Source organism: Pyrus communis, chromosome 2 (genome assembly GCF_041283825.1).
Source record: "Pyrus communis isolate YQ-2024b chromosome 2, ASM4128382v1, whole genome shotgun sequence".
Classification (NCBI taxonomy): domain Eukaryota; kingdom Viridiplantae; phylum Streptophyta; class Magnoliopsida; order Rosales; family Rosaceae; genus Pyrus; species Pyrus communis.
Genome location: NC_142566.1, coordinates 4,613,710 through 4,641,707, shown reverse-complemented (window position 1 = coordinate 4,641,707; position 27,998 = coordinate 4,613,710). Strand labels below are relative to the sequence as shown.

The following is a 27,998-nucleotide window of genomic DNA, read 5'->3' as shown; positions in this document are numbered from 1 at the left end:
GAGAGGAGACTTGAGAAAAACAGTGTGTCCGAAGAAAGACAGGAATTTTGACCCCAAAAAAAGAGAATAAAAAAGAATAAAAAAAGAAACCACAGGAAAATGTCTAACTATCAGTGGGGTCCATAATTACCATCTCGCCAACTCTAAACTATTAAATACAAATTAAAAAAAAATATTTAAATTAAATCCTCGTTTTTTCTTTCCTTTCCTGTTTCGTTCAAGAAGCTCTGCAGCAACAACGGAGGAGGACAAGGAGAAGAAGATTCAAACAACAAGGACAAGAATGGCTGTTGTGGCCGCCGCACCGGCCGGCGATTCACTGAGCGCGAGAGCAGCCACCATGAGAGAGTCACTGCAAAAGAGCCAGACCATCACTGACAGCGTCGTCTCAATTCTTGGCTCCTTTGACCACCGCCTCTCCGCCCTCGAAACCGCCATGCGTCCTACCCAGGTCAGTCCCCATCTTCTCATCTTCTTCTTCTTCTACCTTGCGTTTTCTTTTCCAGGTTTGGATCGCAGCTTTTGAGTTTGACTTGGCCTTTACATTCCTCACAGAAGAGTAGCATATATATGTATATATGTTTTGTCTTCTTTTATTTTCTCAGTGACCAAACAGCGGATCTCTCGGATTTTGACTTGGTTTCATATGCTTGATCTTAAGCTTGTGTTTTGTTGTTTGGGCTGGCTTGTCTGAATATTGGATTGTGCAGATTAGGACGCATTCTATTCGGAAAGCCCATGAGAACATTGATAAGACCTTGAAGGCTGCTGAGGTTATATTGGCGCAATTCGATCTTTCTCATCAGGTATATTTTCATTTCTAAGCTTAATTTGTAACGACATATATACAGTAATTGTTAGTTAGATCACCCAATTCCATTTTCTCAACTTGTTTAATTTTAACTAGACTCAACCTTATATTGAATGAGTGTAAACCTAATTCTTTTTCTTGCATGAAACTTAACTTTCGTTGTATTTCTGGGATTTTATTTGTTGACGTTTGATTGTTTGCAGTTGCACCGTTTACCATGAAATGCGCCTAGTTTCTTCATCTGGGGTTTTGAGTGCTTTTATAGGACATGAGCATTGTTCACTTTTTGGTTTCATATGATTTATAGGAAAGGAATTCGATTTTTGAGAGTGTGAATAGATTAGGCAGAAAAACTATGCAAAACCCTGGATACAGTGCACTTAAAGTGGGATTTGAAATTACTGGTTCCACATAATTTGTTGAATTTGAAATTACTAGATCCATTAGTCATTTCAAATCCATGCACTTTTTCTTTTTATTTTCGCATAAATGTGCTGTTAATAATTTACTCAAGCAATTTAACTATGTAAAATTACCAGCAAGTTACAACAGGTAGACATGTAATGTTTTTGCTTTGGTGAATGTTTGCGATGCAGTCATGAAGCCTAGCCACTAACCTAGACTATATGTCCCACTCAGCCACCTTCTATAGTTGTCCACGCTTCATAGCTTGCAAGAGAGGATCTTACCTAACAGTTGATTCTTTAGTAGTCGTTGGATTTTCAATAATCTACCTGTAATAATTTTTTATCATTTCCAGCAGTAAAAATGCCTATTAGAGTTAATTGCTGGGATATTACCGTATGACAGTGTTGCTTTAGCCTTATCTTGCCTAGGGGTGTGTGCGTGTGTGTGTGTGTGCGTGTGTGTATTCTGTACCCCTTATGTCTGATTTTCAATTTCAATTTGCAGGCTGAGGCAAAAATACTGAGAGGGCCTCGTGAGGACTTGGAAAGTTATCTAGAAGCAATTGATCAGCTAAGAAGAAATATACGGTTCTTTAGTAGCACAAAAGGCTTTAAGAGTAGTGATGGAGTTCTCAGTGATGCAAATGGTTTGCTTGCTAAAGCTATTTCGAAGCTGGAAGAAGAGTTTAAGCAGCTTTTATTGTCTTACAGGTTTGTATTTGAATGCTAACGATGCTGTTCTTCCGGTGCTATTACTTCCTTTGCCTCCATTTCAGCTTATGCTCTACTTTTCTTTCATTTCAGTTTCTGTTTCATGTGCATCACGTCCTGTTTGTCTGTGTTTTGTGTTGGCATCGGAGGGTAATACCTTTTGTCTAATTGTAACACCTTCTAACAATTGAATTTATTCATGGGGAAACAATCATTTTGGTCCTGTAGTTTGACTTTTGGTCTCAAATGTGTCATTTTAGTTTCAGTTGTTTCAGTCAAGTATCAATAGTTAACTACTGGTTACAGTCAAGTCCTAAATTATAATTTCTTCAATCTTTCAGATGGTAGAGTCATTAGTGCTGGGGTAATATTGTCCAAGAAAAAAAAGGTGTTCAACTATTAAAGGATAATCTAACATTCAATTCATAAATTAAAATCTAGCATGGAAGACTTACATCTTCTCCAACAATTCTACAATCGAATCCCAGCCAATCACTGGAATCCCCAATCTAACCAACTCAATCCCAAACCCCTTTTTTTATTGTAACTAATGGTTAACTACAGGGACTTGATGGAAACAATTGAAAATGCAGGGATTGTGATGCATGACGCATATATAGGTTTTCGGGTAGGGCGATATGAAAAATCTCTAAAAACTAGGATACAAATACGTCAATTAGAATACTGTGTATACTTTAAAAATGAGTTTAACTGGCAAATTTCTACCCATCCTTTTATATAGAAAGCATTATTAATTTTATTTCAATATTGGAACAGGCTTTCTAAAAAACAATGTGAGAGGAGAGCATGATGGGCTAATCATATTTGTACGCACCTCTCTAATACCTCTCGGGCTTCTCTTTATGTGGCTGTTCAGTCCAGCACTTAGCAGATATTCTTTAATATTATGCATTTTTTATGTCAAGAATTTTCCTATTTTCACCACATGTCATGTTACACTTCTATGTTTGCTCTTTTTTCTTGGGTTGAACACACATGGTAGGTGCAACTTGACAGGATTGGGACTGAGTCCAGTCCAGTCTAGTAGAGATCCTTCCCTTTTGAAGGGACCCGTCCCTTTTCTTTTCAACTTCTTCTTCTTGTCATAAATAAGACTAAGGAAAATAAAATCTGTAGTCCCCTTTTCCATTTTGTGAAACCAGGAAGGAGAAGAAAGACTTATTTGGCAGGCTAAATTTTCTTTTAAAATAGCAAACAGACCCCTAAATTCCTGAAATCATAATCCCTGTTAGGGCCGTAACCTTTACCATATTTAAAATGTATCTAAACCTATCCATACCATATCCTAATGTCAACAGATACTTCAATTTCTGTACACAAAATTTATCGGGGCCATATCCGTATGGGATACTCACCCTATTAAACTTTGCAGTATCCGTGTTACATAGACAGAGACCCAATTGAATCCAAGGTCAAACTATGGAACCAAAATGGTCAATTCCACTAACGTCATATTCAACTTTTATTGCTTAACTTTGAGATAGAATGCGACTTTTCTTTGGGAAGTTTAATTTTTTGTCCCTTTGCTTTTATGAGGCATGTTAATTTTGTTAATGACCTTCAGATAGGTTGTTAGGCCATCTATTGAACTGTAGCTGTGCCTTTTTTCAGAATTGAAATGGTGCTTCATTTACACCATATATGTGTTTTCGAATTTCAGCAAACCTGTGGAACCTGAACGCCTTTTTGATTGCCTCCCAACCTCGTTGCGGCCATCCTCAGGATCTCCTGGGAATCAGGGTGATTATGTTGGCAAGAATCCTTCATCCAATAACCATCCTGAACACCACAACGGTAACTTAGAAAATGCTGTTTACACACCTCCTGCTCTGATACCACTACGGGTTCTTCCATTGTTACATGATTTAGCCCAGCAAATGTTTCAAGCTGGTCACCACCAGCAGCTGCTAATAATTTACAGGTAATAAAGAGGCATTCTTTGCTCTTCCGTTATCAATGTGGCATGCTGGTTTTTCACTCCCTACTATGACAACAGCTTATTTCAAGATTTCATATTTTATCAACGTCGGGTGATTAGTTAAACAGTTGCTGTTTTTTGGGTATAAAGTTATTCAATGTTGGTGAAGCTCAAATTTTATGACTAGAAGAGAACTGACCTATGTGTGTGGGACACTTCCATAGAACATTTTCCGCATTGTACACCCAAAGGATATGACACTTGTGTCCACATGTGTCAAATACTTCTTTGTGTTCTTAGAAATGATGCTGCTTCATCTGCTAGAAAGAGTCCAAACTTAACAAGGTGTTGATCACTTTTTCCAAGAAAACTGCACTTAGTTATTGTTGTCTTAAATCATTTGAGAATGGTTCTTTTACAAGTAATTGTTTTCTAAAGCACTGATAGATGTCTAACTATGTAAAATTTCACTATCCTTGTATCTGGACTTTTGGAAAACGCATAGGAAACATTGTTGGGTTTTTCCAGTTCAATGAGCTGTCCTAAGGCTATTAGGAGTTATAGTCTTAGACGATATAATTTTTTTCCCAATTGGAGTTGGTTTCCCAACTAGATTCCAATTAGGATTAGTATTCCTCATTGAAGAAGACATTTATTATGTTTATATAAAGGGGCTATTGCACTAGTTTTGAAGTGGAGCAAAACAATCAATTATACCACTCAAGGAGTTAGTGTGAGAGAATATTGTAAGGGTAAAGTGTGTGTGAGAGAAAACAAAGGAGATAAGAGTGTGTTTCTTTTTCTTGTTCTTTCAGGTTTTTGGTCAAGTTTTAATTCTAGAGACTGAGGCAACATAATTTGTTGTACTCATTCAGTATTGATATGGTGAAAGTTTGTTGTTGCTGCCCCATGGAAGTAGGCACATAGCCTAACCACGTAAATTCTTTGTGTTATTCATCTTGATTGTTTGTTTTCGGTTTTCTGAGTTTGTCTTCTTTTTTCTTTTTTTCTTTTTTTTTTCTTTTTTTCCATTCTTAAACATGATATACACAACAATCGTTGTGCCTATGTTGACACACCCATACTTGTCTCAGTGCCCTCAGATAATAGGAGTTAAGTTTTCAAATCCTAAAGAAAAGTTATTGTGATGTAGAGGTGCCTGTATGCTTCAATCTCATTTGTAATTTCTGCTGTCCTCCCTGGGTGCCTAACCACACCATTAATATTGAAGCTAGCTGGTCAATTCAGATCTTGTATTTGAACATTTTTGAAGGGATACGCGTTCTTCAGTTTTGGAAGAAAGCCTCCATAAATTGGGGGTCGAAAAACTTAGCAAGGATGATGTTCAGAAAATGCAATGGGAAATTTTGGAGGCCAAGATTGGGAACTGGATTCATTACATGCGTATAGCTGTAAGGATTTTCTGGCATTTCCTCAGTTTCATAGATTATCTTTGTTTTTCTTCATTATCTAACTGTCCGTGAACAGGTCAAATTGCTCTTTGCCGGAGAGCGGAAAGTTTGCGATCAAATGTTCGAAACCTTTGATTCTCTTGGTGACCAATGTTTTGCTGAAGTTACCAGAAGTAGTGTCTCAGTTCTACTTAGTTTTGGCGAGGCAATTGCTAACAGCAAAAGATCTCCGGAAAAGTTATTTGTACTTTTAGACATGTATGAGATAATGCGGGAGCTTCACTCAGAGGTTTGAATAATTTAACAAATTTATAAAGCATGCACTCTATATACAATATGACAAATTGGAGCTAAGGAAATGGCACAATTAGGAGTGCCCCTTAGGTGCTGAAGTTTGTATGGATATTGATTTGTCTAGAGCACTTTGACCGTTAGGAATTCATCACATCAGGTAACATAGGATCATTAAGTATATCAGACAACTTTGAGTTCGAGAATTAGGGGATTTTATTTTAAGATCTATATTCTCTTGTTTCTTTCCAAGATATGTCTGCTTCAGATACAGATGGCTTTTGTTCCACAAATTATCAATCACATCCATATCAAATTATAATTTGTCTTGTTTCCCTTTCATCTATATCAAAATACTTAGCTTCTTTATATTTTGAATATTTGTTTGGTTATCTTTCTTTTACAAGATATTACTATACTGTTGGGGCTTCAGTACTTTAGCACATCCATGATGTTTAATATTTATTGTTTGCATTTTCATAATTGGAAGAATTAGTTATCAATTATTTCACTCTGTACACTTGGTGGCTGCTTACAATGCAATTTATGCAGAACATCAAATTTAATAAAATACTTTCCATTTTGCATTAACGTGGTGTCTAGGTAACTTCAAACTTGCTTGTTTGTTGAGAAAGTAGGTAGCTTGATGGCCTGATGGCCTGGTGCCAGATTCATGCTTTGAGTTGATCCCTGAATTCTTCTGCAGATTGAAACAATCTTCATAGGTAAAGCTTGTGCTGAAATTAGAGAATCAGCTTCAAGCTTGACAAAAAGGCTTGCCCAGACCGCAAAAAGTACCTTTGGGGATTTTGAAGAAGCCGTTGAAAGGGATGCAACGAAAACTGCTGTAACTGATGGCACTGTCCATCCTTTGACAAGCTATGTGATCAACTATGTGAAGTTTCTTTTTGAGTAAGATACACTAATTAGGCTTTAAGACTTTTCCTGGTCCTGTGGTCAGATAGTGGTGCTCTATGGTTATTGGTTGGATGATCCTCTAAGACATGCGTCATAGTTTCTATTGAAATATTTTTTTACACTGCTTGCTCTTGTATGCATTGATACATAGGATACATATTTTTTTTGGCCAATCGATTTTAGGTTGTGACTGTTAGATAGGTTTTGTATGCCTATTTCTTAATTTTTCATTTGACAGCTTTCTAAGTTGACCAAAACTATATATGACAGTTACCAATCGACATTGAAGCAACTTTTCAAAGAATTTGAAAATGGAGATGATGGTGGTTCACAATTAGCTGCTGTCACGATGCAAATAATGCAAGCTCTTCAAACCAATTTGGATGGGAAGTCTAAGCAGTACAGAGATCCAGCTTTAACTCACCTATTTCTCATGAATAATATTCACTATATGGTCAGATCTGTGCGGAGGTTTGTCTCAGATATGTTTTATTTGACTTTTTGGTTTACGTGTTACAAGCCTATTTTATGTGCCACTCCTGTTTCAAATTGTTTTCAGATCTGAAGCCAAAGATTTGTTGGGGGATGATTGGGTGCAAAGACACCGGAGAATTGTGCAGCAGCATGCAAACCAATACAAAAGAAATGCTTGGGGAAAGGTGCTGTTTGTTAAAATAATTGATTTGTTGACCTAATTGAACCCTATGCGATCTTTCCGTCATTTACCTTAGTTTTTTCTTTATAGGGACTTGGTTCTTGCTTTTTGGGCCATTACTATTTGTATTATGATCGATGTTAAGCTTTTTGCTTTTCTTTTATCTTTTGAATGTGTTAATAATGGGACAGAAAGCTGGTTTACAGACCTTCAAAATCCACTAATAAGAAAAAATTGATGAAGATATGATCCAGGTATGAGATATTAGATTGTCATTGTGATATTAGACGTATTAGTACCCCATTGAGAAGTTATGGAATGTAAAGTTTTACAGACCTTCAAAATCCACTAATAAGAAAAAATTGAACCCTGCGTGCTTTAGTAGTGTTGTGTTTTGATTCCGTCATAGTCTGATATGTTCAACCATTAGTTTGGCATGTCGATTACACTATTATAAGAAATAGCTTCCGTTTTCAAATCCATGACCTATGTGTTTTTCATATAAAAATCCATTACATTTGTACAATTATGGCTTTTCAGTTTAGATATTTGAAATATTTTTGAGAAATCCTTCGTCTGCCATGAAAGTGGTGTAGATCCTGGAAATGAATAATATTCTAAATTGAAGGACTGTATAGTACCAGATTTTTGTTGGATATTTACTTATATTATGTTTCTCTTCTCCCTTGGTTTTGTTTAATTTTTTTGTGTGTGGGCCAAGTGGCTTTTACTTATAAAAGCTTAATATCTTAATTTGTTGTAGCTTAATATCAAATATTCTTTCTGTATCTTCACTCGATTGTCAGGATTGCATTGTAGTTAGGAAGATCCATTAGGCCTCATATAGATTGGAGAAAACATAGAAGATAAAAGAAAAGGAAATTAATATAAAGGTTTTTGGGTCCAATACAAACGGGAAATAACTTGCTTGTTATTTACATAAGGTATACTTGGGTGTCGATTACTTCAATTCAGCATTAAAAGGTGTTATAACCGTCTTTTGGGTGATTTGATTAGAGAGAAATGTTAGAACTATCAAAGAAAGGCTAGGAGACATGGTTGTAACCTAATGTGGTAGACTATAGAGTGAGGTTTTAAGCTTCTTTCTAAGCATCAGTATCCTCTGTTTTTAGAAATGTATAGAGATACTATTTTTGCTTCTGCATGAAAATTTGTGTGTGTGAAGAAAAGTAAATTTAGATAGAGGAAAAAGGTCGAAAAAGAATAGTTACTGTTCTACGGAATAGTAGAAAGAGGGTGATCCATGTGACTGTTCTATGTCCAGCTACTTTTCAAGCGCCAACCAATCTGAATATATTTCGTGGAAAATATGGTTTCTCTTGTCGTAATGCAGTGATGCAGAAGCATGCTTTACGTATATTTAACACTTTCTGCATGTTCATTTTTCTTTTATTTTTCTCTTAAGAGGTGTTTCACTGCCTTCTGAAATGTTGGTGTTTTCTTCCGTGCAGATTCTGCAGTGCCTCTCCATCCAAGGCTTGACGTCATCTGGAGGTGGTAGTTCAATAGCTGCTGATGGAGGAAGCAGTGGAGTTTCCAGAGCAATTGTTAAAGATAGGTTGATCTCAAATTCTATCCTATGAAACATACACTTAAAATAGTAACTTGATTATCTATCAATTCACGGATTACTTTGTCATCAACATTTTGACCAGCTGAAATGTAATCCATTTCAGGTTCAAGACGTTCAATATGCAGTTTGAGGAATTTCATCAAAAACAATCTCAGTGGACGGTTCCTGATTCTGAGTTGCGAGAGTCACTAAGACTTGCAGTTGCTGAAGTCTTATTGCCTGCCTACAGATCATTCATAAAACGTTATGGGTGTGTTTTCATTATCTTCTATTGTTTTGCATGCGCTCTCACCACATGTCCAGTATAACTATACATCCCTTTAAGAACAATAAACATTAATGCCTGTTTGATAACCATTTCATTTTAGTTTTCTTGTTTGTCCTTCATAGAGATATAGGGAATGTATATGTAGGAATGAGGAATGAAGTATGGATGAATGGTGGAGGGAGAGTGAAGGAAAATGTAGAAAACAAAAACTAGAAATGGAAACCTATCAAAAGTTCTTAGTTTTTAGTGTTTATTTCTCATTTCTTCCACTTCCCACCACCCATACTCCACCCTTGTTCATCCCTTCATTTCTCTCTTATATTTCTTCTCTTTTGCTAACTAAAAGTGAAAACTAAGACCTGAAAATGAAATGGTGGCTAAATGGGTACATCACATGGACCATTTTGACATTTAAGCCTTGTAGTTTATTAGACCAAACTTAATAATCTTGAGTCTAGATTGGGGAAAAAAAAAATAAAAAACTTAATACTTTGGAGTCTGGACATTAAGGGCTCGTTAGACCTCGAGGTTTGGGTTGGAATGGATAACCCACTATATTGAAGGTATGTTGAAAGTAAAGGTGGATGATTTTTCATTTGGAGGCAATCAAAAGGGGACTGGACATGAAGGAAACTTATCCCTTCCAATGCTACCATTTTTGGAGGGATTGGAAGGAAGAAGTTTCCTTCTTGTTTAATCCACCTAATTCCCTGGGATGAAAACTCATTCACCTCTACCTATTTTCTTGAATATAGCGGGTTATTCATTCCAATGCAATCCTAGAGACCAAACAAGGCCACAACTACCATAGACACTTCAGTGGGCCCATGGAATTAGTCTAGGGACTCTAAGGAGGATATCTCTTAACTAACCATGTTTTAGATACTTCATCATTTATTTATCTAAGGAACTTAATAGGACAACACTTCAATTCGGGTATTCCGGCTGAATATCATGTAACTATTGTATGTTAATTGGCCTGGAAGTCATATCCATGGTGTCATGTTTTTTTTTTTTTTTTTCCTTCACGTTTAGTACTAGTTGTATCTATTGGTGCCAAAATCTGTATGTTCTGTTTGTCTCACAGGCCTCTGGTTGAGAGTGGAAAGAATCCCCAAAAGTACATCCGGTACACCGCAGAGGATCTTGAGCGAATGTTGGGTGAATTCTTCGAGGGGAAGAACGTGAACGAACCCAGGAGGTAGATTTGACAAGTCTCTCGCTCTTACCGGCTCTCTGTTGATTTAGCCAGCGATGTGTACTATCGGTTTTGGTATCCTGTGGAATGTTTGTTGCCCTTCCCTGTATATCGCACACTGAATAAGAGGGGTCTGTCTTTCCACATATGCTTGTATAGTCCCTGCTGCTTCGACGGCCGGCGGCGTTCCGAGTTCATATTTTGTAATTTTATATAAATGGGCAGTCGTTTCTTAGCACTTTCAGACCAAATTAGGGTTCTTTTTGTTCTTGAATATTTTCAAAGTTCATCATCAAATGTATTTTTTTTACCAGATTTTTGACTTCTTTGAGGAATGGCTATGATCCTTTGAAATCCATTATCATTGCATGTTTCTGTACTGAAGAGCTCGTGGTTCTTTACTCTGTAGTGGATCCTGAATCTGCCACATCATTGTTTTAATTTTCAAGACGATTTTATGGTTGGACTTTTTAGAGACATCGTAACAGATGAGAGGAATAAATTAGTATTGAACACTCCATCGATAGGTTTTTTCGATTGACTTTTACAACATGCTTCATATATTAGAATTACTTTTAAGCTTTGACAAGGTGGTGATGTTGACAGATTATTACATACCCACAAACTCAAATACATGGCATCAACTTTAATGAATAAATCATCGCATACAATATTTTATTTCATCTTAAAAGTTTTATTTGTGATATTTCATATTTTTGAATTTACTGACAACTAGGAAAGTTTTTTAAGATATGATTTAGAAAAAGTATAACTTATTACAACGTGGAGTTTATTAACGTATACCTGGAGAGCAACTTAAATAAAATGTGTTCATTGTCACGTGACGTCTCGATCTAATAATACAATGTTATGTGTTTAAAACCTTACGCATATCATTGTTTTATTGAAATGAGACGCCACGATGTCAACGGGATAGAACAACTTACGGAGATAGGATCAGTGAATTACAAGATTGAGAGATTTTTTTTCTCCACCTGATCAACAACAAGGGTTTATAGGGTTTGTAGATGGCGTAATGAAATTATGCAGCTCATCCAACGTTAGAAAATTTTACCTTGATTGCCGCTCTGCCAGTTTTCAAGAGGAGGATTTCAGCTGTATTCAGTGATGATATCTGCTAGAGAAATTTTTCATTGTGACGGGAATATAAATGATACACCACGTGTTTTAATAGAAGTGGTGGAAAATTTTATTTGTTAGGTATTTAACTTTTTAGCACACATATCCCACAATTTGTATAATGACACATGATGTACCACCCTGTATACTGATCATACTGAAAAATTTCTCTTATGTGCTGCCATCAAGAATAATGCTTGCTTTGAGTAGAATGACAAAGATATTTCTACACTGCCCCGCCCTGGAAGATTTGACCTTAGTATGAAACATGGGAAGATATGTTTCGGAACTTTAAGACTTTGGTGTATGAAACCGTAGATTTTCTAGACCTCTCACTTCAAATTTGCCTTTGAAATAAATAGGTTGTGATACTTGTCTAGTGTATGGTGTATGGAATTGTTGTTATTCAGGATACGAATCCAAAATACATAATTCATCTGTGATATTTTTTAACATATTAAACAACAGTAGATTCAAGTTCATTCTAATACTTCATAATCTATCCTTCAGCCGACCAAACGAGCCATGTGAGTCAAGTATGGTCTTTTGAAAACTATATACATTCCAAGATACATATGCAAATTAGTTTTTGGTTGTACAAAAAGGTTAGGTTTTTCTGGAGAACGACGGTTTGGTCCATTCACCTAGTGAACATCGGTGCAAGTTATCACGGCAAAGTCAAGAGCCTATCCGTGAGTCATTTGGACCGGTATGGTTCGATTTCCCCCGGTTTACCATAAAAACCAAAAACCGAACTAAAGAATTTTCATGGTTCGATTTGGTTAATTGTTCGGATCGATTTGGCATACAGACAAAATAACAAAACGACCTAGACTTAAAAAATAAAAAACCGACATGTCCACAGTGGAGAAAACAGGTGCATGTCGCCGGTTTCTCTCCTAAGCGACAATCAACTCTGCACGTATGGAGGGAGAAACAGCCACCGGCCCCAGCCATAGCCAAAGGCTGGCGGCTAAGAGATGGGTTTTTATAGGTTTTTTGAGAGAGAAATATGGTAACAGTATGGATGGCTGTAATGACCTTTGTTCGAACATAAATATCAACTGATTATACAAGAATTGTAAATTATTTATTAAATCAAACCAAAAATAGTGAAAAAAACGCAAACTAAACATTCATTAGATTAAACAATTGTCAAAGAGAATCATCAAATAAAAAGAAACAAAAACAAAAATCTGTCGAAGTTAATAATACTTCAACATGCCAATGCATCAAGATTTGAAATCGGTCCTACAATTTTATTGTATCTAAAATTAAACTCAAGGCTTCTGATGTTATTTTTTTTCTTACTAAAGATTCGGATGTTCAGTCCTTAGTAGTTGGTTGTCGTTTATTAGAGCTGCTCTTCTTTTCCGCGGCTGACAAGGAACTCGCTTCCTTGTTATTTTCTGGTTTACTACTCTTTGCTTTTCCACTGCTCCTTTTCTTAGGTTCATTGTCAAAGGTATACAAGGATACAATGTCAGGAATCTCCCCTGGAATATTGTAATTCGTTTCTGACGCCATTGTTATGACAAAATTTTTACTCCCTTGAGTTGCAATTGTAATCAACAACCTAACTGCAAAATCCTTCAAGACAAAAAGACAATGATGTGGTACCGACTAAAGACCCTCCGAGAGTCACAGTAGCTCGTTTAATTTTGAACCAAAGAATTCTACTTAGAGCTCAAAGTATTGCGTGCCTTGGATTGTTCATGAACGAACTATTTATACTAGTAATTAAGGACTCCTAAGTCCTTAAGAGGAAGCATGTAAACTTACTCGTTTGCATTCCAATATCAATGAGGAGGAGGAAACAAGATCTGGTTACTTTAGGAGAGATTCGTAGTAGATTATTTCGTTTCCTTCTTTCATGTGTTTCCATTGATGTCTTTCCATTTAGCAGACAAATTCTCTGGCATAGATAGTAAAATAAAATTAAAAAAAAAAAATCAATTTTATAATTAACTTTACAAAAGCTGAAATATGGCAAGGTAATTAATTATAAGTTAGGGTTTGCATATTTACTTACAATGAATAAGAGTTAAAATCATTGTGATTCTTTATTTCTTTTCGTTTACTAAAACATCGGTATTGGAAAACTTTTCTTGTTTAGCACATTTGGAAACGGAAAAACGTGTGCGTTTCTTGGAAATCACGAATTAAATAAGTTGTGGAACTAGTTGATCACATTCTCGTTCATCTTTTTGTTACTTGATTCATGACTTCTCCTATTCCAAGTAAATAAACAGAAGTAGAACGCAGAATGAGGAAAAGAACACGTCAGTATTTACTTACATAGTTTAGCGACCATCTGCTTCGTTGCATATTTATTTAAGAATCGAAATCCAAATGAGCAGTGCGCAATTTGAAAGATTAAGCTTTTACATATTCTAACATAGATATGTTGATCAAACTGTTCTTCTTCTTTCTTAGAATTTTCAGAACATCGAAATTATCAGTTGGGTTTGTTCGTTCATGTTATTTCGATTTCCAGAGTAAAATGCTTTTCTAATTAAGTTAAAGTTTTTGTATTAAAAAATATCCAAGTTAAGGTCATGATTTCGAGCAAAAACCATCTCCCAGCAACTAGTTAAGCACAATCGAAGAAAAGAAACTAATTAAAGAAGTAAAATAAAGGGTCCAAATATTAAGCATGACTTTGGATGTATTCTGGCTAGAACTATATGACCGTCGGATTATATTAGAAAGTAAGGATCAGAGACATCTATCTTTTGACACACATTTTGACCCCGCATGACATGATGGGGATTATATATATAGTTAAGACATTGTGATCATTTCTACTTGTTCTGCAAAGTCATCCTCCTGACCTTGAAAAGAAAATGACAGCGGAGAAGATCTAGAAAATGAAGAAATGGCAGAAGAAAAAGAAGTGGAATAATAATAATTATGATGAGAAGGAGCAGCTGCAGCATTCGAAAGAGCAACAAGGAGATCCACAAATGCTGCCACTATAAAGCCATGATTCTTCTTCTGGATGACCTTCAAATACCATCCCAACGGCTCCACCAATCTTTAAGCGCATGACATTCCACCATCTCCTCCATTGACCTCCTAAAGTCTTTCAACCGATCCTCCGATTCCAAGCTGGCTAGCTAACACCACCACGTACTTTTCCTTCAACGACGGATTCATCATCTCTCCTCCTCCGCCGGCTGCTTTCACCGTGTCTACCATATCTACCATGCAGCTCATGTCTTCCGGCTCGAAAAACAGCCTCTCGGACCACCACCATATCCAAGGACTCCTCCCAGTCCTCATCAGACTCGGTTGTTGATTGATTATCTGAGGAGGAGGAAGAAATTGCTAACCAAGACTGATCAGCTCCTCCTTCCGTACTTGGATCGAAGAAGACGGAGTGGTTGCAAGAGGGCCAGTCCTGCCATGGCACTGCCGACGTGGCTGCTAACGTTGTCGTTTCCTTGTTTTTGAAGAGACAAGGCAACTTCATTGGAATCCAATCCAAGACGTCCGTCCGAGCTTACAAAATTGGTTGGTTTTGATTGAGATTCTGGGATTTTTGTTGTCAAGGTATGTCTGCTTTTTTTTTTTAATGGCATTGATAATAATGTGATAGATCATATATAGAGGTTACAATAAGAGGAGATGAGTGATATTTTAAAAAGGAGAGTAAAAGGAACATGGAGAGAACATGAGTGTATTTAATTGTTGGTTTGATGCTCCAAGTTGGACCAGTTGGTGAGTCTGCTTGATTGTGGCCACGGGCAGAGTGAAATTCACTACAGCCTTTCCGGGCCTGGAAACGGTGGATAATCGTGGCTTGCCACCAGTTGTCCCTTTTTTTCTAAAAAAAATAAATAAATTGTTGGTTTGTACAATATTGAATGGTGTTCAATGCCTTCCCCATCAAAACAACTCAACCAAAAAAAATTGATTTTTACCCACTTTTTTAGCCTCTTACACACCCCTATATAACCATGGCCTTTTATTTCGTTTGATTTCAATCCGATAAAAGGAGTGTGAAAATCACCCCTCAACGAATATTTTATGGTGGATACTCTAAGATTTTTAACTGTTAGATCTTGATTTTAATGTTTTTTACCAAAGATCTAATGGTTAAAAAGTCAGACTTTTGACATCCAACACTTTTGTCAACATCTTTTGATTTGATATTTCAAACTTTTTGTAGGCATTGCCAAGTTGGCTAGAGGATTGTGCTCCCTCTTCTCAACCAACTCAAGTTTAAGTTCTTTTTTCTGTAATTTAAATTAAGCTAATTAGAATTTTTCTCGAATAAAAAACTTTATTTAAAACTTTTCATTCGATAGCATAGCCAATATAAACTACTAATTGATGTTATTAGTGGTGGATCTTCGTTCTCTAGGCACCTTCTTACTATTATTCATAATGTGCAAAAGTTGCCGTGTAACTTCCAGTTTATCTCGTTTTTCCATACCTTTTAGGAAATTTTGTAACTGATGCTTTGGCTTTTATGGGTCACTCGTCTCATGTTCCTGCTGTTTGGGATCGCTCTTTGCCTAGTGAGGCAAGAGCGGCATGAATTTGGGATTTTGTTACTTAGCATCTCCATGTGAGGAAAAAAAAAAAACACATGATAATACATTATTATACCAGAATGTCACGCGACAGTGAACATGTTGCATATAAGTCTTTCTCCAACGTGCCAGCTCAATAAAAATTCATTTGAGGACTTGGAGTTGGACACAACAATTAAGAAAAGAACAAGGAATTGTTTTAACTTGAAATAACAAAACAAAACCTAATTGTCATTTCTGTTCAAAACATGAAAAAATAAAATTAAAACTTTATGTTCTGTACAAAAGAATCATGATATCAATGGTAATGACGGGGGTTCTTCTCCTGAAAAAAGCATTCCAGCAATCTAAAACCTCTTCAACCTCACTGTTTTAAATGAAGCTATACGGTATCGGAACCAGCATACATAACGCCTGTATGCGCATTAGCACGCCATAACCTTCGTCCATAACCCGATTTACAAACGGGTTCTATCGTTTAGACTATCCTCGTCATAGTTTCATGACCATTTATTCTACTAGCAAACTCCATATCATCATCATCACTAACAATATCTAGTTCATCATCACTGTCTAAATCTGAACTTACATCTAAAGTATGAAATGAGCTCCAATCAGGTGGGAAGGTCTTCTGCAGGGCTTCTGTAAGCTCCCCGCCTGTTGTTTCAATCTTGCGTAAGCACCTCGACCAGTGAACTGCAGTTCCCATATCAACAGTCAGCCCAGATTCAATCATCTCTTTACAAATGGACAGAAGGCCAGTGTAGATATAAACTTCATCAACAGTTGCCCTTGACAGCAGAGATGTCATCAAGCAATGGTATACAGCTCTGTCCGGCTTCAGCCCAGCCAATTTCATCTCTTTGAAGCATCTCAACGCCTTCTCTGGGAGAGAAGCACGTGCCCAACCCTTTATCAACGTAGTGTAGGGTTTTCACATTTGGCTTCACTCCCAACGCTTCCATTTCTTTAATTATTTGTTCAGCTCTCTGAAAGACAGATTGTAAATAAAATGCAGAAATGACGAACCAAATTGATAAACTAGGTTACTTAGTGTTCTAATTCTTGTATTGTATAACGCCAGGGTTTTGGCCAACTGAAATCAGCAAGATGAATTTTTTTTGCTGTTATATGAAAGACATCATTTTCCATTGCTTTCTAATGCATAACAAGTCGCAAAATCCATTTGTAGAACATAGTACTCTAAAAAAAAAGTACCAAAAATATATGAAATAAATATTTTATTTGTAGAAGCTCAAAATGGTGATGAAAAAATAATATTTCTTGAAATAAAATTATCTCCAACGACCTGGCAAAATTGTAGAATACCTGCAGATCTCCAGCCTTGCAACTAGCATTTATGAAAGATGTGTAGGTGTGAATATCAGGTCGAACCCCTTCCTTTTTCATTTGCTGCATCAAGTCAGCAGCCTCCCAAACATCTCCTCTTCGAACCCATCTGCATAACGGAAGGCAGGTTCAGAGGCAGAGAATAATCGATTAAAAGAGAAGATTATATTGAAAAAGTAGAATATAATAACATTACATAAACATCCTACAAAACAAAGAAAAAAAACTGTAGAATAAAGACTGACGAAAGTACTAGTGTGAAGTATATCAGCGCACATAAAAAATTTAACAAACCATACCCATCGATTAATATGTTGTAAATAAAGGTGTTCCTTGGAATGTTTTTAGCACTCATTTCTTTGGTGACAGCTAATGCACTTTGCATTCTGCCTGCCTTGCAACATGCCTTCAGCAAAGCCTCATATGTGAACACATCAAGCTCCAGGCCCTCACTCCTCAATTTGGTAAAATACTCGAAGGCTTTCCCAGTATCACCTAAAGATGCATAACCGTGCATGATAGTTGTGTATGTGTGCTCGTCCGGAATTATGCCTGCTAGTGTCATCGCATCCAATATTTCAACAGCCTTCTCCATCTGCAATACTTACTTTTGTTTATATTTGAACCATGATTGCAGTGAATGGGAAATCAAATCATTCAAAATCCTACGTTGTTAAAATTCCAAACGTCCCCGAGTAGAAAAAAATTATATGTATATAAGGATAATTACCTGCTGCTTCTCCACAAGACCAAGAACCAGAGCATTAAAAGTATGCACAGTGGGAATGCACCCACTCATCCCCATCATATCGAAAATCTCTAGGGCTCTTCTCATTTCTCCAGCCCTTGCAAAACCATGTATTATTGGCATAAATGTCCGTGATGTAGGTCTATGTCTCTCCTGCTGCATTTCTCTAGTAGTGCGGATCGCATGGTCCATGTTGCCCATTCCACAGAACGCTGTTATGATGTTATTGTAAAGAACAACGTCGGGCTTCAACCCATCCTTCACCAAATCTTCTACAACTGAAAATGCATTGGTCCAATCTTTTAACTTCAAAAATCCATTGATTAACATGGAGTACGTCTTCATGTTATGTTTTATGCCGGCTGATTCCATCCGTTTGCTGACTTCCAAGGCTTTTGGAAACTTTTCCAATCTGAAATTTTAGATACCGATCTTCAAATTAGGCATAATGATAATAAGAAATAAGTACAAACCTCTCTCCCCAAAAAAAAGAAAATTGTAAACCTGAACTCAAGGAATTCAAAGTGGGAACAAAGTACAACTACAAAAGCTATGCAGTAAGCAAGAAAATGAAGGGGACAGCAGTAGTCAAGCAGCACTGCACCAGACAGGTTTCACTTGAAACCACACCGTGCCACCCCTAGGCTGGGTGAGCTCAAAAAACCGAAAACTAAACCAAACATAAATTGAACCAAAATTAAAATCAAACTGAACCAAAAATTATTGGTTTAGCTTCGGCGACTTCAGAGGTTTAGAAACCAAACCGAACCAAATGAAACTTAATTCAATATTTTATTTATTTTATTATGAATATTTATTTTTCAAACCCAATATTAATTTCAACACAAGTCTACATAAGTCCAACTTGAGGCCCAAAAAAGTCTAAATATCTTGTTCTTATGGAAACCCAGCCTATACTATTCTTCATTTTATCCCCTTGTCATGTCTTTCCTTTTATCCCTTCTTATTTCTTTTTTTCCCTACAACTCTGTCTCTCTCTCTCAATGAAGTACTCCATCCTCCCATGATCTTTATTTCAAAGTCTCTTATTTTGTTTGACTGGATGGTGGGATTAGTTCCCTCACTCTGCAACTTTTCTCTCAACCCCTCTCTTCTCTCTAGTTCACACCATTCCTCGTTATAGGTTTGTGGGGTTTTGTTCCTTTTGGAAAATTGGATTGTACCCAGATGGGATTGTTTGATTATACCCCTTAGATTTAGTGGTTGAAGATAAGATAAGGCTAGAGGCGTAGCTTGAGATTTGTCAATTTCCCTATCTCATTCCAAATTTTTTTTTTCTTTTCTAGGCAAAGCTAATCTCCAGGTTTTTTTTTTTAATTCAAATAACCGAAACCAAATGGATTCAAACTGAAAAAAAAAAAAAAAAAAAAAAAAAAAGAAGAGACTGAAATCGAACATCAACCGAACCGAAGAAAAACCAAACCGAACAGTAACTTCGGTTTGGCCTTTTCTGCTCTCCTCCTCCTCTTGCTAGCCACAAGCCCGATCTCTAATTCTTTCGCCACGGGACGTTCTTAGATCTACTTGGTATATAAAACGCAATCAAGTTGTATGTATTCTCACAGACGCCGCTCAAACTGTTGACGCTCACTGGTGAGATCTACACAGGCTGAATTGGTCAAGTGCTTGCCCGTGATGGACTTGGGCTTTGCAAACAATAAGAAAAAAGGCACAGGATTTAAGTGGTTCGTTCCTCAAAATTGGTTGTATCCCTAATTCTCTTAAGATAAAAGGAGAAAAGAATACAAATAGCGCTTGGCTTAGTGTAGTACAATTTATCCTTCCATTTTACCCTTTTGAATGAGCAATCATCCTCCTTGTATAGGCCCTTAATGGGCCGAATCCCTAAACTTGACCGGCTAGCCTCCATTCTTTAGTCGACCCGTGGTAACGAAGTGACATATGCTCAAAGCATATTTTCTTAGGACAACATAGGCTGAGCAAAGCGCCTTGCTCGGATTTGGAGTAGGTGGAAAATTCACTCGAGAGACCTATCACCAACCCTTATATTCCTTCATAGACTTTTGTTTCATCGAATGACTATCACGTGATTTGAAGTTGACATCTGAGTAGGCTTGTCGTTTTGTTCGTAGAGGTTAGAAAGAACCTGCGTTAAGAACCTTAAACTTAAGAGTTCAAACTATAATTAACTTAAAATTTTAACGGTGGAACCAAAAATTCCAATTCAACTTTCACTCCTATGCTCATCCAAGTGCAAACATTAAATAATTGAAATTATTGAATGATTTACCTTGTCAGACTTACGGATCAACCGTTTGATAGGACAATACAATAGATATGACCCATGCAAAGCAAAGCATTAGCAGTCCCTCCCACCGCCCATGATAAATAAATAGGCCAAACAAAAGCTCAGTTTATTGGGCCCAACAATAAATAATAAGATACTTTAACGAAAAATTTTCGGTACTATTTATCTTAACGAAAAATTATATTTTTACATTAAAAACTCAATTATAATACTATTTATTTTATCTTTTATTTTCTCCTTATTGTTAAAATTCAAAATTTTCAAATATTTTTCATTAATTTTTCTTAAATAATAGCGAAAGCAAATTGACTGCTGTTGTAGACAAAAGGGATTCAATTGAGATAGCCTGTCATTAGCAAGCATGGACCCAACATGTTATCCCATTATTTTTTGTCGCCTTCGTTTCTTTTTGGATTTGGATCATCTCTCTTCTTTTTTCATTCATTTCCATCTATTCCTCTTACATTTTCTTTCTATAAAAAATTAACATAAAATATTAACAAGAGGAAAAAACAGAAAGGAGGTAATCTTTCTCCTTTATTTTTACATGCACACGCACCCAAAAAAAAAAAAAAAGATCACTATCTTCAACTGAAAAGAAAGAAAGATAAGACATGGTGCCCGGTGTTTTTGTCCTTTTCTTACTTTTTAATTCCTGCTATAGAAGCCGAAAGAAAAGAATGAGCGCATCGCGCATCGTTACAATGTATTGCTGAAGATTCTTCATGATAAATATAATCCTTAGTCTTTGATGGTCTTGATTTCGAATTAGAAAATGTCGACAGTAATTATCCTCCAAAGATACTAGGAGCATTTTATTAAACTAGATAATTAATATTAGTCATCCATACATAACTTTGTGCAGGCTAAAAATAGTATCAAAGATTCTTCAATAGTCCCCCGATAAAATTTTCAACTCTTTCAAGAATTTGAGCATGTTGCAACATTATTTAAGTTTGAATTAACAAAGCTACTCATTTTAGTATGAACACTTTGTTTTGGGCCACCCCAACTAGGTGGTATAAAAACCCTTTTAAAGACTTTTTAAGTTAAAATGGTCATTGAGATTTGCATAACTTTTCACTTTGGTTCCTGAGATTGTCCACCATCAATCATTTTGGTCTTTGGGTGAAATATTATGTTAAATAAGGATCAAAATGACAAAGCTACCCTCAATTTAATGAACAATAGGCCAAAATGATTTGACCAAATTTGAGGGTATTTTTGCTATTTTATCCTTATCTTATGGAGATTTTTCATATAATGACTAAAATGATTAATTGTGGACAAACTCAGGGACCAATTCTATCAATTTCAAATCTTAGGGACCAAAATGAGGAGTTATGCAAATCTCAGAGACTATTTTGGCTAAAAAAAACCTTTTTAAAATGGCTAGTTTGTGATTTCATCACGGCAGTAAACTCTTCTAAGAGTGGAAGACTCACAAAAGTACTTCAGCCTCTCAATGGTCACCATTGTGTGATTCATGAGTGTCAAGAATCAACCTCAGGACATGTTGTGTAAATTACGAGCTTTGAATTCGTCACCATCCACTAGGTCACTCCGTGGTGGTTGAAATTTTGCTTTGTAAGAAATTTTGTCAGTGAAACACAAGCATGTACATCACGTTTAATAATACAAGTGGAGACACTAAATAATATATCATCTCTTCACTTATATTATATCGCACGTACCAACCTGTATTCTCGACTCTGAGCACATGGAAATTTTTATTTGGTTTGCATTTTTGTGATGCTCTATCTTACAAGTCATTACTAGTGAGATCAACATCCAACGATAAAGTTGATGGGATTACATTGCCAGCCGGGTAAAGGAACCATAGCCTAAAAAGCTTTGCTTTTTCAAGTACCCACCAAAGACCAAACTATACATTTGTCATTTGGGCAAAGATGCTTGCCATCTATTCTTCCTAACCTTTTCTCTTCTCCTTGTTTTCCCTCTCTAATTGGTCCATCAACATCACAATTACAAGTCAATCGATGAAATATCTACACTCCAAGACTTGGATCATTACTTTCTTGAGCTGATTCTCTGTGAAATTCACCGTTCTTTTGATTGAGAGATCCACTTCCTTCTGCATCAAAGCTAGCATGAACGCTATAGAACACGTACACGAGCACGGTAACTCCCGAAAAGACTCCGAACCTCACATAGGATGGCTTGTCCATAGACCCCAACAAAAATATGTTCAAGAAGATGGAGATGGATGGCATCCATGGCATCAAGGGGACGCCCCAATATTCCGGCTTTCTCACTTGTGGAACCTGGAAATGGAAAATTTGCAGCATTGAAACCGCAATTGCTGCGGTGACAACAAGCATGAAGGCTTTCAGCTTCCCTCGTGGTGCGAAATGCCAAATGAAGACGAAGATGATAGAGGTGAGGGAAAATGAGCACAGGAATGATAATGTAGGTCGTGGATTGGTCGTCCCCACCACGACATAGCGCCTAAAAATCACAGCGTTGGCCACCATGTAGAAAACAAATAGCGTGCCAATGGATACAAGGTTGAGAAGGACATTCAGATCCGTGAAAAGCGCAATTGCGGCTGTCAAGATACCTGAAAGGAACAAGTCACAAATATGCAAGTACGAAAAACATGGAGAACAGGAAAAAAAATAAAAAGCACACATAACATAGACTAGATTTGACTAGATTTGACTTTTTCTAAGGGCGAGTAACTTTAAATTTTTAATTTTTTTAATTTTCAGGATTAAGACGAGAAAAACAAAGAGGTGATGGGAGATGAAGATTAGACGAGCACCCACAAAACAAAAGCATAAATGTGACAAAGAATATGAGAGCCAAGTTGCCGAGTTGAGTGGGATAGCCATTTATACGAAGTTTGACAGGTGAGATTGAGAGAAAATAAAAGGTCGTCTTCCATCAATGGCTGCAAGTGCATGCATATGCAGGGATTTTTATCTAGTGAAAATTGAAGATGCATGGTTGGACCAATCTCGACCATTTGACTCACTCGTAACTTGAACATTAAAATCTCCTACAACTTAAAAATCGAACACGAAAGCGACAGAGATAAAGATAAAGATGACGATGATGCTAAAGTCAGAATGCCCATGAACATGATAAAAGCTGGCTGCAAAGGTAACTATCAAACATGTTTTATATTAGATATTGAAAAAAGAAAATTGATACTACGACCACGAGATAGATAGATAGATAGATAGATAAATTGATGGAGAGAAATCTGATACGCCCATTGCACTAAAGTTGACAAAAGCAAATTCCTAGCATAGTTCCATTTCACCCATGCGCACAGCTCGCAGGCGGCGGCAACCAATTGATATATCACCAAAATATACTCATCACCAACACCACCAACAAGATTAGACATGCTATGAGACGACGAATAGAGCAGAGCAGAACAACAATGTTATGAGAACTTATGACGATAAATACAAAAATTCTATGGTGTTCTGAAGTATGAGATCCTTTGGATGTTATGTTTTAACAGTTGTCTTGATTTTTTCAATTCCTCACAAACATGAAACAAATTCAAACACTCATATTGTCTTACCGGGTAGATGCGGCAAATCAACACATTGGGTTGTTAACGGATACCAATTAAGACTCATTTAATTGATATCATCATAATACAGAAGTGAAATTTGTAGTGTTAATAATCATGTAAGTGAAGTCAAAGTAAATGAATCTGATACCCATTAACAACCTAATGAGTTGATTTGTCGCATCTACTTCCAAGGTAGCTTAAGCAAAATCCCCAATGGATGAAGATGACTCACATTGACATCCCTCTTTCCTCATCACATCTTATTAGATAAACACATAGATTACAGGAAGGAAGGACGAAGAAGCTGCAGTTCTCACACTTTCGCTGGTGGACAAAAGTAGGATCTTTTTTCACATCATCTTTATTTATTATTAGCTACAACAAATATTTAGGGTTTAAGTGGGCCACGCAATTCCCAACCATTCATGGCAGGGAGGAGATGGAGGACTCACTAAACCCTACACTAATCAACAGCTGATAATTTCCTACGTGTGCCTCTTACCAGCCACGCACTAAAGAAATTTTTTAGGTGTGACGGAAATACAAATGGTACATCACGTATTTTTATATAAATAATAAAAAATTTTAATTTTTTAACACATATCCCACCATTTATATAAGAACATGTGATATACCATCATGTGACAATCACATTGAAAATCTCTTCCACTAAGGATTTGGATCCTCTCCTGAACCCAAGTAGAGGATCCTCCTGAGTAAAGCAATGCGGGCCGTTAGATGATTTTCATCCAACGGCTATAAACTGGAGTCCCTTTAAAATTATATTAATTATAACCGTTTGATGATAATCTAACAGCCCACGCTGCTTGATCAGGAGGATTTTCTCCTTGGGCTCAGAGAGGATCCAAATCCCTCCACTAATCCTAACTCCTAACTCTACCAATCAGCTGCTGACAAATATACTTACAAAATCCGCCAACTATGCTAGAACTTTTTTTGGTCAAAAGAAGATGAGCCAAAACAAAACGGACGGTCCGTCGGTCGGCCGTGGAAAACGGAAACGGTTCAAATGGACCCCACCACAGAATTAGTTCGAAACGCCCGGAAGAAACCTCCTCCTTCGCATGGGGCAAAGTGCGCGCACAGCAAACAACACACGCATTGCACGCAAACACATTAACTCTCACATTGATTGATAAACACGAAAAGAAAGCGTTATATTATTACCATTATCGACTGACATATTATCACAACCACTCTAAATTTAATGGATTTGGATCCTCATCTTAGGACGCTGAGCCTCTAAAACAAAGCACACAAATTATTGAATTTTGATCCAACGGTTATAATTATTATAATTATTATAATTTTTAAAGGACTCTCTTGTTTGTAACTGTTGGATCAAAATTCAACGACCCGTATACTTTGCTTAGAAGGCTCAGTCTCCTAAGCTTAGAAGAAGATCCAAATCCAAATTTAATAAGAGAAATACTAATAAGACTCTCTCAAAATGTAAAAATGTTGCTTTTACCAATTATTTGTAACATCATGTGTCAGAGAGATGAGACAACATCCGTTGACAGATCCTACCTCTATTACAAAGACATTAAGCGGTAAATATAGCATTACTCATCAAAATGGAACCCTCTATAGACTCTTAGCCATCTCATTTTTTTTATACCATATTTGTAATGTTGGCACGGGAATTATAGGAAAAATATAAAATGGTTTAGAGTCCATGAAAAATTTTATTTTTGGGAAAATCTCTTTATGCTCATTTAATAAGCATACGTAAATAAAAAATATATGAGGATTGATGATTTAATCCTTAATTAATTAAGGTGTTTATTTTTTCTAGTAATAAAAACACTAAATGGATAAGTTACTAATTTATAAAATAGACTATGTAATATATTTATCTACTGAAATACATATTGGAATTTTATCCAGAAATTTTTATTGTATTAATCCACCGTTGTGTGACTTTTGACCCGAAGCACAATTTGATACAGCACAGATCATAAAACGAGTAAAAGAACATTAAACAATATTAGGCCGCGTGATGCCAATGTTTCGTGTTCATGAAAAAATCTCACGCTGTATTTGTGTGTGATTTGATTTCTTTCTTTTTCAGATCAACACAAAACAAAAAATTAAAATAAAATAAAATAAAAGAAACAAACCAACGAAGGAGGAAAAAAAAAAGAAATATAAAACTTTTGGATAATTAACGTACCGAGAAAAGCGGAGGCGTTGACAGGCGTGGATGTCTTAGGGTGGACCCTAGCGAACCAACCAGGGACAACCCTGGACCGTCCGATGACACACATGTAACGCGCCTGGCCCAGCATGGCCACAAGCAGTGACGTTAGAATTCCAAAACTGGCCCCCACTCCGATCACGTTCGACTCCCACTTCCCTCTGAACGCTGCTGAAAACGGAGCCTCCGGGTCGATCGCGTCGTACGGGAGGAGCTTCGACATGGACGCCGCCATTAAGCAGTAGAGGACGGTGACGAGCAAGACTGAGCCCGACACGCCGATTGGGATGTCCTTAACCGGATTCTTCACCTCTTCCGCCATCGTCGATACGGCGTCGTACCCGATGTAGCTGAGGTAAACCATACTTGCCCCATTAAACACACCCGAAACCCCGTAAGGAAAAAACCCGGATGGCCGAGCCGGGTCGGCCGGGTGCGTGAAGTTGTTCCCGTCCCCTTTGCAGAATCCAGCGACTATAACAAACATGATGAAGATTATATGCACCGCCGTCAGCACCATGTTCAAAACAGAGCTCTCCTTCGTACTGTAGCAGATGATAAGCGTAATGGTTAAAACGACGACGACGGCGACGACGTCGGTCTGATTGAATCCGTCGGGGAGTCCGGAGACAGTGAACCTCCATTTGGCGGCGGGGACGCCGATTGCAGAGCCCAAGTAGGCGGTGAGGCCCCTCGCGACGGCGGCGTTCGACATTACGTAGTCCATCACCAGGTTCGCTCCGGTTAAAAACGCCACGAATTCACCTGAGAAACCCAAACGCCCAAACCCCAAATCCCAAACCAAAAATATCAAAAATAAGCCAAAAAGGAAAGCATTTAAGTAATTAATTATTAGAAACATATAGAAAGAAAGAACAGAAGAAAATATCAGAAAGTTTACCGAAGGTGACGCGGAGGTAGCTAAAGGCGCCGCCAGCAACGGGCATGTCGACGGCGAACTCAGTGTAGCAGAAGGCGGAGAGAAGAGCGCAGAATCCGGCAATGGCGTAGGAGATGACGATAGCCGGGCCGGCGTAGAGGCGACTGGCACGACCGGTGGTGACAAAGACGCCAGCACCGACCATCCCGCCGAGGCCCAATCCGATGAGGTCGAACCAGCGGAGCGTCTTCTGCATGTGGGGGCCGGAGCGAGCTCGAACGGCGCTCATTTCGTCGTAGGAGGTGGAGACGGAACTGGCCCGGCGAGCGAGGCGGGTGGGTGTGTCAGCCAGGGCTCGGAGGTAGGCCCGGGGACTTGAGAAAGAGGAGGAGGGGCCATGGGGGACTGGGGCACTAATCTCCATTGAGATTTGATGTGGGTTATCTTTCCTTTGGATTTTGAGTGAGGATCGAGTTTCCTTTATATAAATAAATGTAAAAGCTTCTGACTGCGGACGGTGATTTTGGATAAAAGACAAGGCAGAGGAGGAAGGCCAAAAGGTTAGGTACTTACTGGAATCAGTATGGGTCATAGGGGAGATGTGAAATGGGAATAAGAATCGTCATCGGATTCTCTTCGGGAAGATTTCGAGGATCTGCCTATTTTATTTGTCAATCATATATCGTATTTTTAGAAATTATTTTAAATTTTATTATTTAAAATTAAATATAAATAGTATTTAAAAAAATTAAACGTACGATATACGATTAATAGATACGATTTACGAATTTTTGAAACTCTCACAAAAGGAGCTGGAGAGAATTCAGATTCTTGAAATAAATGGAAGGGCATTTATGCCAACACATCCCTCGTGAATACAATTTGTTATGTATTGGTTCAAATTCTGGCATCCATCTATACAAAGGTAGGTCAGTTAAAAATCCATATGTTCGACCAAAAAAGTTAAAAATTCGTACGTTCGACCAAAAAAGTTAAAAATTCATACTAATTAACAAATATATTTTGAACCTAATCAATCAATTATTTTCGTTAATTAGCATATGACAGTAA

General features: G+C 37.2%; 2 protein-coding genes and 2 pseudogenes across 4 annotated transcripts; 1 reads left to right on the top strand and 3 right to left on the bottom strand.

Annotated features, from left to right (window-relative positions):
• The first annotated feature begins 24 nt into the window (after positions 1-24).
• Positions 25-10,562, top strand: LOC137748009 (exocyst complex component EXO70A1). Of its 2 annotated transcripts, none has more exons than XM_088682445.1 (12): positions 25-451; positions 711-806; positions 1,724-1,929; positions 3,611-3,871; positions 5,142-5,280; positions 5,357-5,569; positions 6,278-6,483; positions 6,760-6,960; positions 7,049-7,148; positions 8,617-8,723; positions 8,842-8,988; positions 10,094-10,562. In XM_088682445.1, the coding sequence occupies exons 1-12, from the start codon at positions 284-286 to the stop codon at positions 10,209-10,211; spliced, it is 1,962 nt and encodes a 653-aa protein (XP_088538571.1). In that variant the 5' UTR covers positions 25-283; the 3' UTR covers positions 10,212-10,562. The 2 variants fall into 2 exon arrangements, with proteins under 2 accessions (XP_088538571.1, XP_088538575.1); XM_088682449.1 differs by having other exon boundaries at positions 180-451; positions 3,562-3,871.
• Positions 10,563-14,128: 3,566 nt separating this feature from the next.
• LOC137746793 (transcription repressor OFP13-like) lies at positions 14,129-14,867 on the bottom strand (annotated as a pseudogene).
• A 1,377-nt stretch (positions 14,868-16,244) lies between these two features.
• On the bottom strand, positions 16,245-19,874 carry LOC137748010 (uncharacterized; annotated as a pseudogene). The gene is made up of 6 exons (XR_015951877.1): positions 19,797-19,874; positions 19,568-19,650; positions 17,966-18,395; positions 17,535-17,830; positions 17,215-17,344; positions 16,245-16,874 (listed from the first exon to the last, which is right to left on the bottom strand). The product of XR_015951877.1 is annotated as an uncharacterized LOC137748010 (transcript).
• Positions 19,875-21,994: 2,120 nt separating this feature from the next.
• Positions 21,995-27,456, bottom strand: LOC137748236 (cationic amino acid transporter 7, chloroplastic). The gene is made up of 3 exons (XM_068488354.2): positions 26,949-27,456; positions 26,024-26,812; positions 21,995-22,854 (listed from the first exon to the last, which is right to left on the bottom strand). Exons 1-3 carry the CDS (start codon positions 27,349-27,351, stop codon positions 22,283-22,285), a joined length of 1,764 nt encoding a protein of 587 aa, XP_068344455.1. The 5' UTR covers positions 27,352-27,456; the 3' UTR covers positions 21,995-22,282.
• Positions 27,457-27,998: the final 542 nt, after the last annotated feature.